This window comes from Loxodonta africana, chromosome 1 (genome assembly GCF_030014295.1).
Source record: "Loxodonta africana isolate mLoxAfr1 chromosome 1, mLoxAfr1.hap2, whole genome shotgun sequence".
Lineage (NCBI taxonomy): Eukaryota > Metazoa > Chordata > Mammalia > Proboscidea > Elephantidae > Loxodonta > Loxodonta africana.
The window spans coordinates 44,530,175-44,543,596 of NC_087342.1; the positions used below are offsets into that span (position 1 = coordinate 44,530,175).

A 13,422-nucleotide genomic window follows, 5' to 3' on the forward strand; every position below is an offset into this window, starting at 1 on the left:
CCCGCGCGGCCGGCCCGAAAACCCGGAGAGCCGGAGCGCGCCCGGCGGCCCGGCGGCCGCACTGGGCATGCTCAGTAGCCGGGGCAGGTTTTTCGGTCGCAAGTAGGAAGCTTTTTGCACTACGCCGGAGAGGGGAGCCGCCGCGCCGCCGCCGCCGCCGCCTTCGCCGCCGCGCCTCAGCCCGGCCCGGCCCGCAGGAGCGATGCGCCCGAGCCCGCGCCGGCCCGCCGGGGAGTGAGCGCGGCCAGGGGGCGCGTTGCGCAGCTGCTCTTGCGCACGAGCCCGGCCGCGCCGCCGCGCCAGCCCGCACTGGCCTCGGAGTGCGAGAGCTCGTCCGTGCAGCGCGCCGGGCGCGGAGCGAGGGGGAGCAGGAAGCGCAGGCCACGCCGAGCCCAACTGAAACAAAGTGTCGGCTGCCCGGCGGGGCCGCCCCTCGCCGGCCCCGGACCCCCGTCCTCCTGTCCGCTTCGCCCGGGGCCACCCGCCAGCCGGCCGCCCGCCCACCATGGCTTCCGAGGAGCTGTACGAGGTACATCCCCCTCCCCCTCCGCGGACCCCCGCACGTCGCGCAGCTCCTCCCCGCCCGCGGGCACGGTCTCCAGCCCGACGGCCCGGCGCGCCGCCGCCGCCCCTCCCCCCGCGGCCGCAGTTTGCTAGACGGAAATGTGTGCGCGGAGACGCGGGAGGAGCGCGGGGCTGGCCTGAGCTACGCGCCCCGGGGAGCCGGCGGGCGCGCTGGGTGCGGTGGGGGCGCGGGCGTGGAGCTCCGCGGAGTTGTGGGACTCGGGTGGGGGGGCCCCTCCGCCTGTGGGGAAGTAGCGCTGACATAGTGACTTGCTTCGACTGTGTCCAGACTGCTCTTGGTTTGGGTCGTGGGGGTGAGGCCTCTGGGGGGCCTGGCGGGTCTGTGGGCGGTGCGGAGGGTGTTTTCCTGTGTATTTAATGAAGTATTTTGTAGAGGGTTTTGCCTCTGATGGGGGTGGGGGACGCGAGGACGAGTACAACTGTCTCTTGACTCTGCTGCTAGCCAAAGTGATGCAAAATATCGCACCGAAAACGCTAAACGTTGACCACACACTTTAATTAGGTTAGCATTGTGGGCAGAGCCAGGAAATTTAAATTTAACGCTGATACACCGTCATTTATTAGCGCCGCAGCGTTGCAAGTAAGGGCACTATCAGAGCTGTTTTAAGTTGTGGCGATGGGTTTGCCTGCTTCAGCTTCAGGTTTTGGGGTGGTTAATTTGGATCTTTAGTCATGTTTTTATGCCTCGATGAAACTTCTTGACAGATTTCAAAGTGGACTTTCTGGGAACGCAACGCAAGCTTCGTAGGCTATCTTTCTGTCCTTTTGGTAAATGGTTCTTGTGTATCACGTATGTTTAAAAAAATACATTTTCAGAAGAGACTTAAAACTTCTGGATACACTCTAGACTTACCTTTGTGAGGTATATAGGGACCTCGTGTTTAGGGACCTAAGTAAGCGTCTGTAACGTGTAACCTTGGCCCTTGTGAACTTTGTTATTAAGTACCAGGTGATGCTTGTGAGTTGTTTTCTCCTGGGTGTATTTTGGTGTACAGTGGAGCTCCCTTGCCAACAATTACAGTCTTCTAGCAACTTTTTGTTCCTTTTTGAAAGCGAGTGTTTCCCAGTTCTCAGGAAGATGCTGCCTTCTGTAGAATTAATGGTAAGTTGTTGCCTCCCCTTACGTTGTATGTGGTCAGTGTCCTTTAGCTGGCACGGAAAACGTTCCATTCTGCTCAACTATTTTACATATTAGCTGTGTCCTACTGTATTTGGTGCAGTGGTTAAGAACTAGGCTGCTAAGCAGAAGATTGGCAGTTCGAATCCACCAGCCGCTTCTTGGAAAGCCTATGGGGCAGTTCTTCTCTGTCCTGTAGGGTTGCTGTGAGTCAGAATCGACTCCATGGCAATGAGTTACTGTATTTAAGATACTGTATTAGGTCATCTGGGATGGAAAGGGGTGGGGGAAACTCCCTGTTTTCAGGGAGCTTCTCTTGTAGAAAGGAAAATCATGTGTGGGGAAAGCCCAGAGGTAGAGACCAAGATGCATAAAGTCTTCCAGGCAAAGACATAGTTGGGAAAAAACAAAGCATGAGTGTATGAGGGAATTTAGTTTCTACATTAGATTAGTTTCTGGTAGTTTAATCTTTTGAATATTAGCTCTCGTGTTTGCTTCTGTGATTATAAGTACATAATCGGTTAAGAAAAAAAAAACCAAACCCAGTGCTGTCGAGTCGATTCTGACTGATAGCGACTCTATAGGACAGAGTAGAACTGCCCTATAGAGTTTCCAAGGAGCGCCTGGTGGATTTGAACTGCTGACCCTTTGGTTAGCAGTTGTAGCACTTAATCACTACGCCACTTATTTGTGTTTGGACGAGAGTAGCACCTTATACATAAGTTGTATCCTACTTGTGTAAAAATAATTCTGAGGACAACTACTTATCACCAGTACGTTATGAATTAAATTTAGGCAACTTCGTTATTTATTCTAGATCTTCAGGTTTTCTATTCATTTTTTTCCTGGCAGAGTTTATTTACAAGTAACATTTTGTACCGAGTTTGTGTTCCTTCAGCATGTTTATTGAATGCCTACCATACAGAGGTTCCATAGGGAGATAGGAGGTATGGGAATGGTTCATGTCTTCAAGAAGTGTCTAAACTCAAAAATCCTGCTGTTGTTGAGTCCATTCTGACTTGTAGTGACCTTATAGGACAGAATAGACTTGCCCCATAGGGTTTCCAAGGAGCAGCTGGTGGATTTGAACTACTGACCTTTTGGCTAGCAGCCATAGCTCTTAACCACTGCCCCACCAGGGCTCCTGTCTTGTGGAGAAGAGAGAAGTACATTGCAAAGAAAAAAGTATATCTGCACCATTGAACTTTTGATTCTGGGTTTTAGTTCTCAAAAAGTGTTCTGAAAGTATAGTTGAGGTGAAGGTAAATAACATAGTTGTCATTACTTTTTAGCGTAAGTTGTCTAATTTCTCTTTTCTTGTATGCAACACTGTGACTATTATGATTAAAAGTTGGTATTTGAAAGTTTTGCATAGTGGTTGAGAGCCTGGATTTGGAGTAGGACAACCTGGTTTTTGAATTCCAACTCTCTAACCTTGGGCAAATTACCTTGAAAGCTCAGTTTTCCCATCTGTAAAACTGGTTAATTGCTTATCTCATAGAGCTGTGAAGTTTAAATGAGAAAATATGTGAAGGATACAGTTCCCATAGCAAGCGCTCAGTTAATGATAGTTATTGTATTTTAAGTGCTCTAAAATGTTTCCCTGAGGCCTGGTTTTTTCCTAAAGATACAGAATTGCTTTGTTTTAATCAAAACAGTATTATTTGCAAGGCAGAAATGATGTGCTATTGTATTGTAAATGAACGTTACAGTGTGAAACAGCTGTTTGCCAAGGCTCGAAAGAACATTAAGGTACTTTGGCTTAGTGGCATCAGGGGACATTAGTTGCCTTGTTTTGTCCAGTTCTGTCTAAATCAAGATAGAAGTTTCATCACGTTCAACCTCAAGCTCCACAATTCTACGGGGATAGTTTGACAACAGAGGAGGTGCAGTGTTACTGTTTAGAAGTAACATGGTATGGATCTGCATTAGCTAAGTGAAAAATTGGACAAGTTGCCTAGCTGCTAAGGCTTTGTTTTCTCACCTAAAGAGAAATGAGATTACCAGTACTTAACATGGGCTTGGTGTATGGTAAGAAGCGCTTAGTGAATGTTTACATGGGTGTTAGAACTATGCTTTGTGAATTAAACAAGAAAAAAAAAAAAAGGAAATAAAGCCTGGAGAAGATGGGTGGAGCATCTTCCTTCCAAAATTGAGAGAGCTGCAGCAGCTAACAACTTTTATGTGAAGGATAGGTTTACTCACTGCAGCTCCAGCACCTAGGAATAGGAGAGGACAGATTTTGACGCAGTATAGGGTGAGAACCTCGTCGCTTTCACAAAAAGACAAGCATCCTTTAGATTAGGGGTCGACCAACTTTTTGTGAAGGGCCAGACAGTAAGTATTGTAGCTCTGCGGGCCACATAGTCTGTTGAAACTGCTCGTCTGTACTGTTGTAGCGCAGAAGCTGCCATAGACACTATGTACCCACATTAGTGTGCCTGTGTTCCCGTAAAACTGTTTACCAACAGTAAAAGTAGAATTTTCCTATTTTTATGTGCCGTGAAATACTTTTTTTCTTCAGTCATTTAAAAACGTAAAAACCATTCTTAGCTCCCGTGTTCTATAAAAACAGGCAGTGGGCTCGATTTGGCCTACAGACCAAAGTTCGCTAACCCCTGCCTTAGATGATCAACTATTATAGTCTGTTCCGGAACTGAGGTTTGCACCGGGAAGGGGAGTGTGTGCAGAGTGTGAAGTAAGGAAGGGCATTCTAACTACAGTCGAAGTTCTGAGTTCCACGCTTTCCTTCCACTTAATAGCTGTGTACCTTATTAAGTCGCTATCTCTCATCAGTAAAATGAGGTTAATGATAACTACTTTAAAGAATTGAAAGGTTAAATGACATTTGTTTGTAAGAAGCAATCTAGTTGCTAAAGTGCTATATGTAAGTCTTAAGGAATTATTACATTATTAAATAGTCATATTTGATTTATATCAAAAAGCGAAACACTGAATTGTCAAATCTTGGAACGAAACTTGTTTGCCTTCTTTGAAATTAGGAATTTCAGAATATGAGGTAAATTTATTGCCATGTCACCAAAGAAGACTGAGATTAAGAGGGCTTTAATTTAGCTAGTGGTCAAGTAACCACCTTAAGGCTTAGTTCCCATGGGACCAAAGCAGGAATGTATACTGTAATAAAATGTAAGAACCATTCTCCTTGTTTGCGTATCTTAACAATACCTTTTTTCCTCAGTGGATGTGGAGTCTTCCTCTGACAGTTACTGTAATAGCTCATTTAAATTTCAGTAAAAGCTCAGTGATCTCGTCTTGACCCTTTGAGAAGATATTCATCCAACGTATGCTTGTTTTAGTCAATCAAAAAAGGAAATAAGCTTTTAGGAATGAAATTGTACCTGGCTTATTAAAAATAAGTCTTAAAGTTATGTAGTTTGGAAGAATAGTCAGGATTTTTGGGAAAAAGTACCGTAGGTCTTTTGAAGCTTCCTCTTTATTTTGGGATAAGATTGCTCCTTTCTCCCATACACCAGAAGAATTTTACATTTATAAAATGTTACAGTTACAAAAAGTCTGAATGTGCAGTTCAGACGGAAGTCACAAAGATCAGGAGACTTTCCGTGGATATTGGTCAAGCTAAGCCAGCATCTGTTGTGTGTGGTATAACTGACTCTTAAAAGATTGATATATCACCAACACGGGGAAAGAAAAAGTGAATTATTTGGCTTCTGGAATTGATTGTGGGGCAGTGAAATCAAATTTATGTGTGTTTTGAAAATTAATAGGCTATCTTAAATGCTCTTTACCTCATGAATTGCCGAGAATATTACTCATTCACCTAAACAACAGCGTGAAGACATCTTATGTTTTACCTTTCAATTCCCATGTATAAGAAGTCCTTTTCTGTTCTTGCTGTGATCTAAGAATCATTGAATTTCTTGTCCTTGTGTTCTGTAATGATTGTAATCATTGAGCAGAGCTTCACGGTATATAGGAAGCACTTCTATTTTCAGTATTCTGGTTCACAGTTTTGAATATCTGTGATGCACAAAACCAGCTCCAGTATGAGTTAAAATTTGAGAGGAGGTATAGCTTTTATATTGTGTATGCTCCTAAGTCATAAACTTGACTGTGCAACAGCATCATCTGGATTTGTTTTAAAATAGACATTCTTGTGCCCAAACTACCAGGTTATAATTTTCAGTGTTTGGATGGAGAACAGGAATCTGTGTTTGAAAAAGCTTCTTTCTGGAATGCAGGTAGATTTAGGAACCTCTGGGTTGCACTATTTGTTGTTTAAGACACTTAATTTACAAGTTGACGTTGGCGAGGCGGACCGGCCTTTGCAGAAGAGGACCTCTAGGTGGACCAGAGACGTTTTTTTGGTGGGCTCTTTTAACGTTACTGGTATACAACTGAGACATTCCAGGTGGGAAGTATTAAAACCACTAAGAAGTTGTCCAGGGGTGGTGTTATTTCTATTTTCTTGTACAGCATATTTGTCCAATAGATTGTAAATGCTTTACAACTAGGGCTTACTTTCTGGTTATATATTTACCTGTGTTTTACGAACTATACAAAGGCATCTGCCTGTGTGGATCATAACAGATTATGAATAACATAAAGAATGGGGATTCCAGGACATTTAGTTGTGCTCATGTAGAACCTCTGCATGCATCAAGAGGTAGTTGTTCCAGCAGAACAAGAGGATACTGAATGGCTTAAAATTGGAAGATGTGTGGCAGGATTATATCCTTTCACCTTATTTATTTAGCCTGTATGCCGAACAAATAATCTGAGAAACTGGACTGTATGAAGAATAATGCAGCATCAGGATTGGAGGAAGACTCATTAACAGCCTGCGATCTGCAGATGACACAACTTTGCTTGTTGAAAATGAAGACAACTTGAAGAACTTACCATGAAAGTCAAAGACTACAACCTTCAGTATACATTACAACTGAACGTGAAGAAAATAAAAATCCTCGCAACTGGGCCCATAAACAACAACATGATACATGGAGAAGAAATGGGAGTTGTCAGAGATTCCATTCTACTTGGATCAACAGTGTCTGTTGAAGCAGCAGTCAGGAAATCAAACAACTTATTGCATTGGCAGATCTACTGTAGAAGACTTTTGAAGTTTTCTAAAGCAAAGATGTCAGTTTGATGACTAAGGTGTACCTGCACCAAGCCATGGTCTTTTCAGTCACCTCATATGCATATGAAAGCCTGACAGTGAAAATGGAAGACGGAAGAAGAACTGATGGATTTGATTGTGCTCTTAGTGAAGAATATTGAATATGCTGTAGACTGCCAGAAAAAGAAACAAATTAGTCTTAGAAGGAATAAAACCGGAATGTTCCTTAGAAGTGAGGATGCCGAGACTTCAGCTCACTTACTTTGGACATATCATCAGGAAAGACCAGTTGCTAGAAAAGGACATTATGCTTGATAGAGGGCCAAGGAAAATGAGGAAAATCCTTAATGAGATGGATTGATACAATAACTACAATCATGGACTCAAACATAGCAACGACCATGAAGATGGTACAGGACCAGTTAATGTTTTGCTCTAGTATTTATACAGTCACCATGAGTTGGAGCTGATTTGGCTACAACTAACAACAACAATTTTCCATAGTTCAAAATACTATAATAGTTGCGTAATTGTTGAGTTACATCTTAATTAAAGAGCGAGATTATAGGAATAACTTTCCATTCCTGACCTCTTAACTCTAGGTTCTCCTTCCCCCAAACATGCCTTATGCCATTTATACTTAATTCCTGATTTGCTTACATGGGTCAACACGAGGATGGTGGAAACTTTACTTTACTCACACAGAACTTAATTCTTTTCATTTTTTGAAGCTGGTTAAAGCCTTGTGATTTTATGTTCTCCAGGGGGTCTGGGAAGGGTCTATTGCATTTATATGAAATTTTTTACAAGTACATTGTGAGCATTTTTCTGGGGGAAGAGGATCAACAGCTTTTATCTGATTCCCAAGGTATTTAAACTGTTCTAGGGATCTTTGAACTAAGACTTGACTTTAACTGCCATTCATTGATTACGTTGACATTATTTTTGCCAAACTTAGCTTTGCTCCAGCCACCATACAGTAAAACATATTAAAATCTTACTGCTTCAGTTTGGAAACTGCTATTTCCAGTCTATAAGTGGCTCTTTCCAGTCTGTAAGTGGCTACTTTTGAAATATCATATGTACTTAAAGTCTAAAGTTAACAAAGAAAAAATTTTTTTATTGTGCTTTAAGTGAAAGTTTACAAGTCAAGTCAGTCTCTCATATAAAAATTTATGTACACCTTGCTATATACTCCTAGTTGCTCTCTCCCTAATGAGACAGCACACTCCTTCCCTCCACTCTCTGTTTTCGTGTCCATTAGGCCAGCTTCTGACCTCCTCTGCCCTCTCATCTCCTCTCCAGACAGAAGTTGCCCACGTGGTCTCATGTGTTTACTTGATCTAAGAAGCTCACTCTTCACCAGTATCATTTTCTATCCCATAGTCCATTCCAATCCCTGTCTGAAGAGTTGGCTTTGGGAATGGTTCCTGTCTTGGGCTAACAGAAGGACTGGGGACCATGACCTTGGGGTCCTTCTAGTCTCAGTCAGACCGTTAAGTCTGGTCTTTTTACGAGAATTTGAGGTCTGTATCCTGTTGCTCTCCTGCTCTCTCAGGGGTTCTCTGTTGTGTTCCCTGTCAGGGCAGTCATCTGTTGTAGCTGGGTACCATCTAGTTCTTTGGTCTCAGATGACATAGTCTCTGGTTTATGTGGCCCTTTGTTAACCAAAATTTTAACCGCTCTTCTTACAAGACCTTTAACTCTAACCTTCCCAACTTATATACTATTATTTTTCAGTATTACTGACGTTGGAAGAAATCTGACAAAATAGAATGTTATTTCATACAACATTTGTTTAGATAAACCTATATCTTTACTGTTTTTTTTTGATCATTAGTCTTATATATCAGAGCTGCTTTTTGAGATAATTTTTTTTCCTTCCTGAAGTATATCCTTTAGAGACGGACTGTTGGTGGGAAAGCCTCTAGGTTTTGTTTTGTTTTTTTTTGGATGATCCTGAAATGTTTTTTTGCCCTCATTTTTAAAAGATAGGATTTATTTCAAATAAAATCAGTTAATTTGTTATTTTCTCTTAGCATTTTAAAGATATAGTTCTGTTGTCTTCTGACTTACCCATTATTGTTCTCAAGGAGGTTATCGTTAGTCTACATGTAATTACTCTATAGGAGATCCGTCTTCTATATCTGTTTGATATTTAGATCATCTATTTGACTTTGGTGTTCTCTAGTTTTAAAACAGTGTGACTTTTTTTTTTTTTTTTTTACCAAGCTTGGTGTATGTGTGCTTCCTTCATGGACTTGTGCCTCATCAGCTCTAAAAATTTTTTTTGCCATTTTATCTTCAGATTTTTTTCCTCTATCTTTTCTTCTGAAATTCCAAGTAGACGTGTATTAAATCTTCTCATTATCTCCCCTGTATCTTTTACCCTTTCATTTTCCATCTACTTGATTTTGTTTTGTTTTCTTTTTGTATGCTGTATTCTGATTCTGTATTTACTTGAATCTAACTTTAAGTTAGAATATTGTCTGCTGTAGTGCTGGAGGAAACCCTGGTGGCGTAGTGGTTAAGTGGTACGGCTGCTAACCAAAAGGTCGGCAGTTTGAACCTGCCAGGTGCTCCTTGGAAACTCTGTGGGCAGTTCTGCTCTGTCCTGTAGGGCCGCTGTGAGTCGGAATCGACTTGACGGCAGTGGGTTTTTATAGTGCTGGAACGTGAGCTCTCTAGGTTGGAAAAAAAAAGGCACTCAAAATACAGTGGTCTCAACAATGGTTTTGAGCATACCAATGATCATGAAGATGGTGCATGATTGGGCAATGTTTTGTTCCATTGTACGTGGGTTACCATGAGTCAGAGGTGACTCAGCACTTCAAGTTTAACTCCTATTTTGAGTTTTTAATTTCAACAATTATTTTTTTATATATATATTTTCCAGATCTGCAGCTTACTTTTTTAGTCTTTGGTGCTTGTCCACTTTCATGATTTATTTTTTCATTGTTATTTTAATTTCTATATCTGGTAGTTGCAATGTCTGTGAGTACCTTGGGAGAGGTTGAGTTCTTTTGGTTCCTTTTGAGGCTCAATTGTGATGGCTTGTTTCCTTATGTTGTTTGTGGTCCTTGATTGTGAGGTCATATTTGCTGTGATCTTAATCTGTGGGAATTTTTGAAACCTGTACAGAGTGCTTTCCTTCAGGATGATTTGTGATTGATTGTGCCCTGTGGTTTCAGGAGAAGGCACCTAAGTCACCTTTCCAGGGCCCCTGGCTTAAGTTTCAGCTCCCCTTTCTTATTGTTCGCAGAAGGCTTAGCTTGTTCAATGCTTTCACCTTATTATAGTACACAACAGTGCTGTCCAATATAATGCAAATCACATAAATAACTTAAATTTTTCTGTGAGGCACATTAAAAAGAAATAAGTAAAATTAATTTTATTAATATATTTAGCTCTATGTTGCAAAGATATTTCAACATATAAAATGTTAGTGAGTTATTTTATATATTTTTATCATACCAAGTCTTAAAAATCCAGTGTGTATTTTATACTTCAGCACATCCCAGTTCAGACCAATCACGTTTCTAGTGCTCACTAGCACAATGTTGGTTTTGACTATCATATTGGACAAAACAGGTACAGAGAGTGCTATTCATTATTGTTGGGTTGGGGGGAGGGCAGGGAGACAGAGGTTTTCCTTGCCTCCCGCAACCTCAATAAAGTATTAAAAAAAGGAATTTTATTAAAGGTCTTTTTTTTTGCAGTGGGACGGCCCTTTGGAACTTCGTTTGATTTATTTCCAGAATCTGAAGAAAGTGTATTGAATTGGAATTCATGGTATCATGAACAAGGACTGAGGGCTTGAGTCACTTCTTGATATTTACCAAATGATACTGAAAATGCACATAAAGCATAAACTAGGTTTCAAGGGGATTGTTTATCTTTGCGAATAACCTTGTTTATAGTATATACTGAAAGTGTACGTAGTAGTTGCAAGATAGCTCTATCTTAAGCAAAATTTCCAGCACCTTTGCTCTGCTTGTCTTGACGTATAAGAATATCTTCTATAACTTTTCCTTCCTGAGGATGGCCTGATCATTTGGTCAGAGCCAGTGAAGCCTGTAGGGTTGCTTTGAGTTGAAATCGACTGGGGAAGGTAGTGGGTTTGGTTTGGTTTGGTTTAGTGAATCCATCCCTCTTGGTTTACCTTGTCTATGCCTACACAGTTCATCCCTTTCCTGTCCCTTTGCATTGCTGTCTCTTTGCAAGTTGGTGGATACCTGCTTACTACCCTCATCAGTGTCCAAGTTCATTAAGAATCTCATGAGAGTTCTTTATCAGCAGGAATCCTCTCTTTCAGATTTTGTGTGACTAAGTTACTTTTTGCTTTGCACCATAATGAAGTATTAATTTGCACTTACATATAATTTTGTCTAAATAATTTTCTTCTGGAAGGATTGGCTGCATGTCTGTTTTTTTTTTTGGTGTATCTGCAGTGCCTAGTCGGAGGACACGAACATGGTGGTCAGTAATTGCTGACTTTCACCTAAAACCCAAACAAAAATTATTATAGTCACTGGAGTTACATTGTTTGAAATTGTACTATGTAAAAAGTGTTCATTTTAATATCTTGTTTAAAAAAAAAACATGGTATTTTGGAGGAAAATTGTTTCTAAACATGACGCAGATAATTTGGGGGAAAATTGTGTTCCTAGAAAGAGTATTTGAAGACTTAGCCATAGTATTTGTTTAGCTTATTGGTGAAAAATTGGGGGGAATCTGTAACAGTAGTGTTCTCTGGCTGGGAAAATTGACCTCACTATATTTAGGAAATGTCTTTACTTTTTGTCTTATTTGTGATTGGCTCTGCTGTGTGATAATTTTTAGAGGTTGGTAATTTCCTAGCTTTTGTTGATAAAGTTGAACAAGTTTGATTGCATATCATGAATGTCTTTGTGTGCTGTCAGGGTTCTCTCTAATGAATCCTGCTCACAGTGCGAATTGTATCAAACCAGCCCAGAGAGGCTGAGGTCATCCAACTGTAATGTCATATGTGTGCTAGATAATAAATCCCACTCCACACACCAGCTGCAACCTGTAGAAATCCCAGCTTTACTTCCCTGGTCAGTCCAGACCCTAGCTGCCCCGTGCAGCCCTTCTCTTTCTTATCTCCATTCACTTGTGGCTGCATCAGTGGGTACCAGCCTATCACTCTCTCATCCCATTCACTCGGGGATAGGTGAGTGGGTACCAGTCCTTTTCTCTCTCTCATCCCCATTCACTCGGGTCTAGGTCAGTGGGTACTGGCCCCATCTCTGTTTCTTAGGTCCAGTAATTCCTTGGAATGACTCAGCCAATTAAAGAAAGGGCTATCTTTAATCTAGCAGAAAAAGAGATATGAACACATAGGGCCAACGTCTTGGCAGGGAGACTCAACAGAGAGCTTCCATGTCCCAGGCACGTGCCTATCCTCCTAAAAGCAGATGTTAGCTTTTACCATCTAGGAAGCTTTACTGAGCCTCTGTCTTCCAAGGCCATTATTGCCCCTGCCACATGACCGTGATAGATTACTTCCTGCCTTCTGAGGCTTAGTCAGCATTGGTCCCCCAGGTGATCCATTTTGGTCTGGTCAGCCCTTACTCATTGGCCTCAGGTGTGGTCTGGCTCTTAGAGGCTGGGACCAAAGTTCCACACCTTCACTTTGGTTAAAATGTACCAAGTTTTCACCATAGTTTAGTGTTTAGGATTTCAGGGCATCACAAGAGTTGAGTACAGAAGACTTATTTTAACATGTAACTAATATGGAAATCTCAGCTATTTAGAATATATGAGAATTAAGACTGAAAAAATGTCTTCTGATCTTTTAAGAGGTGTCATGCCCCATACATGTTGAATAGCTGTGGGTCTCTTTTGGAGACTAACCCTTATTTTAGGCATGATGCTCTTGAATCTAGCTGGTTTTCTTAGTGTGTTAGAAACAGTAATTTGGTAATGGAAAGGGATCTGTCAAAGGCAGATGTGTAGACAATAATAAGATAGTTGATAAAATTAACCTAAGAGGGTAGCTAGTGATGGAGCCTCTGGGTCATGGAGTAATAAAGACTTGTGCAATAGAGGCAAATAGAGTATTGTGAAGAACATGTTTAAGGAAAGAAAAAGCACGTGTTGAAAACCAAACCAAAAGCCCACTGTTGTTGAGTCGATTCTGACTCATAATGACTCTATAGGACAGAGTAAAACTGCCCCTTAGGTTTCTGAGGTGGTAAATCTTTTTTAATTTTTACTGTGCTTTAAGTGAAAGTTCACAAATCAAGTCAGTCTCTTACACAAAAACTTATATACACCTTGCTACATACTCCCAGTTGCTCTCCCCCCAGTGAGACAGCCCACTCTCTCCCTCCACTCTCTCTTTTTGTGTCCATTTCCCTAGCTTCTAACCCCCTCTAACCTCTCATCTCCCCTCCAGGCAGGAGATGCCAACATAGTCTCAAGTGTCCACCTGATCCAAGAAGCTCACTCCTCACCAGCATCCCTCTCCAGCCCATTGTCCAGTCCAATCCATGTCTGAAGAGTTGGCTTCAGGAATGGTTCCTGTCCTGGGCCAACAGAAGGTCTGCGGGCCATGTCCACTGGGGTCCCTCTACTCTCAGTCAGACCATTAAGT

The 13,422-nt window shown here is 41.7% G+C and overlaps 1 protein-coding gene across 1 annotated transcript in view; it reads left to right on the top strand.

The window, feature by feature from the left end:
- The first annotated feature begins 343 nt into the window (after positions 1-343).
- CDYL (chromodomain Y like) overlaps positions 344-13,422 on the top strand; it is a 246,818-nt gene continuing 233,739 nt past the window's right edge. Inside the window, exon 1 of the mRNA XM_010597553.3 lies at positions 344-529. Coding sequence (XP_010595855.1) covers positions 506-529 — 24 coding nt within the window. The 5' untranslated portion in view covers positions 344-505. The remainder of the gene's footprint in view (positions 530-13,422) is intronic.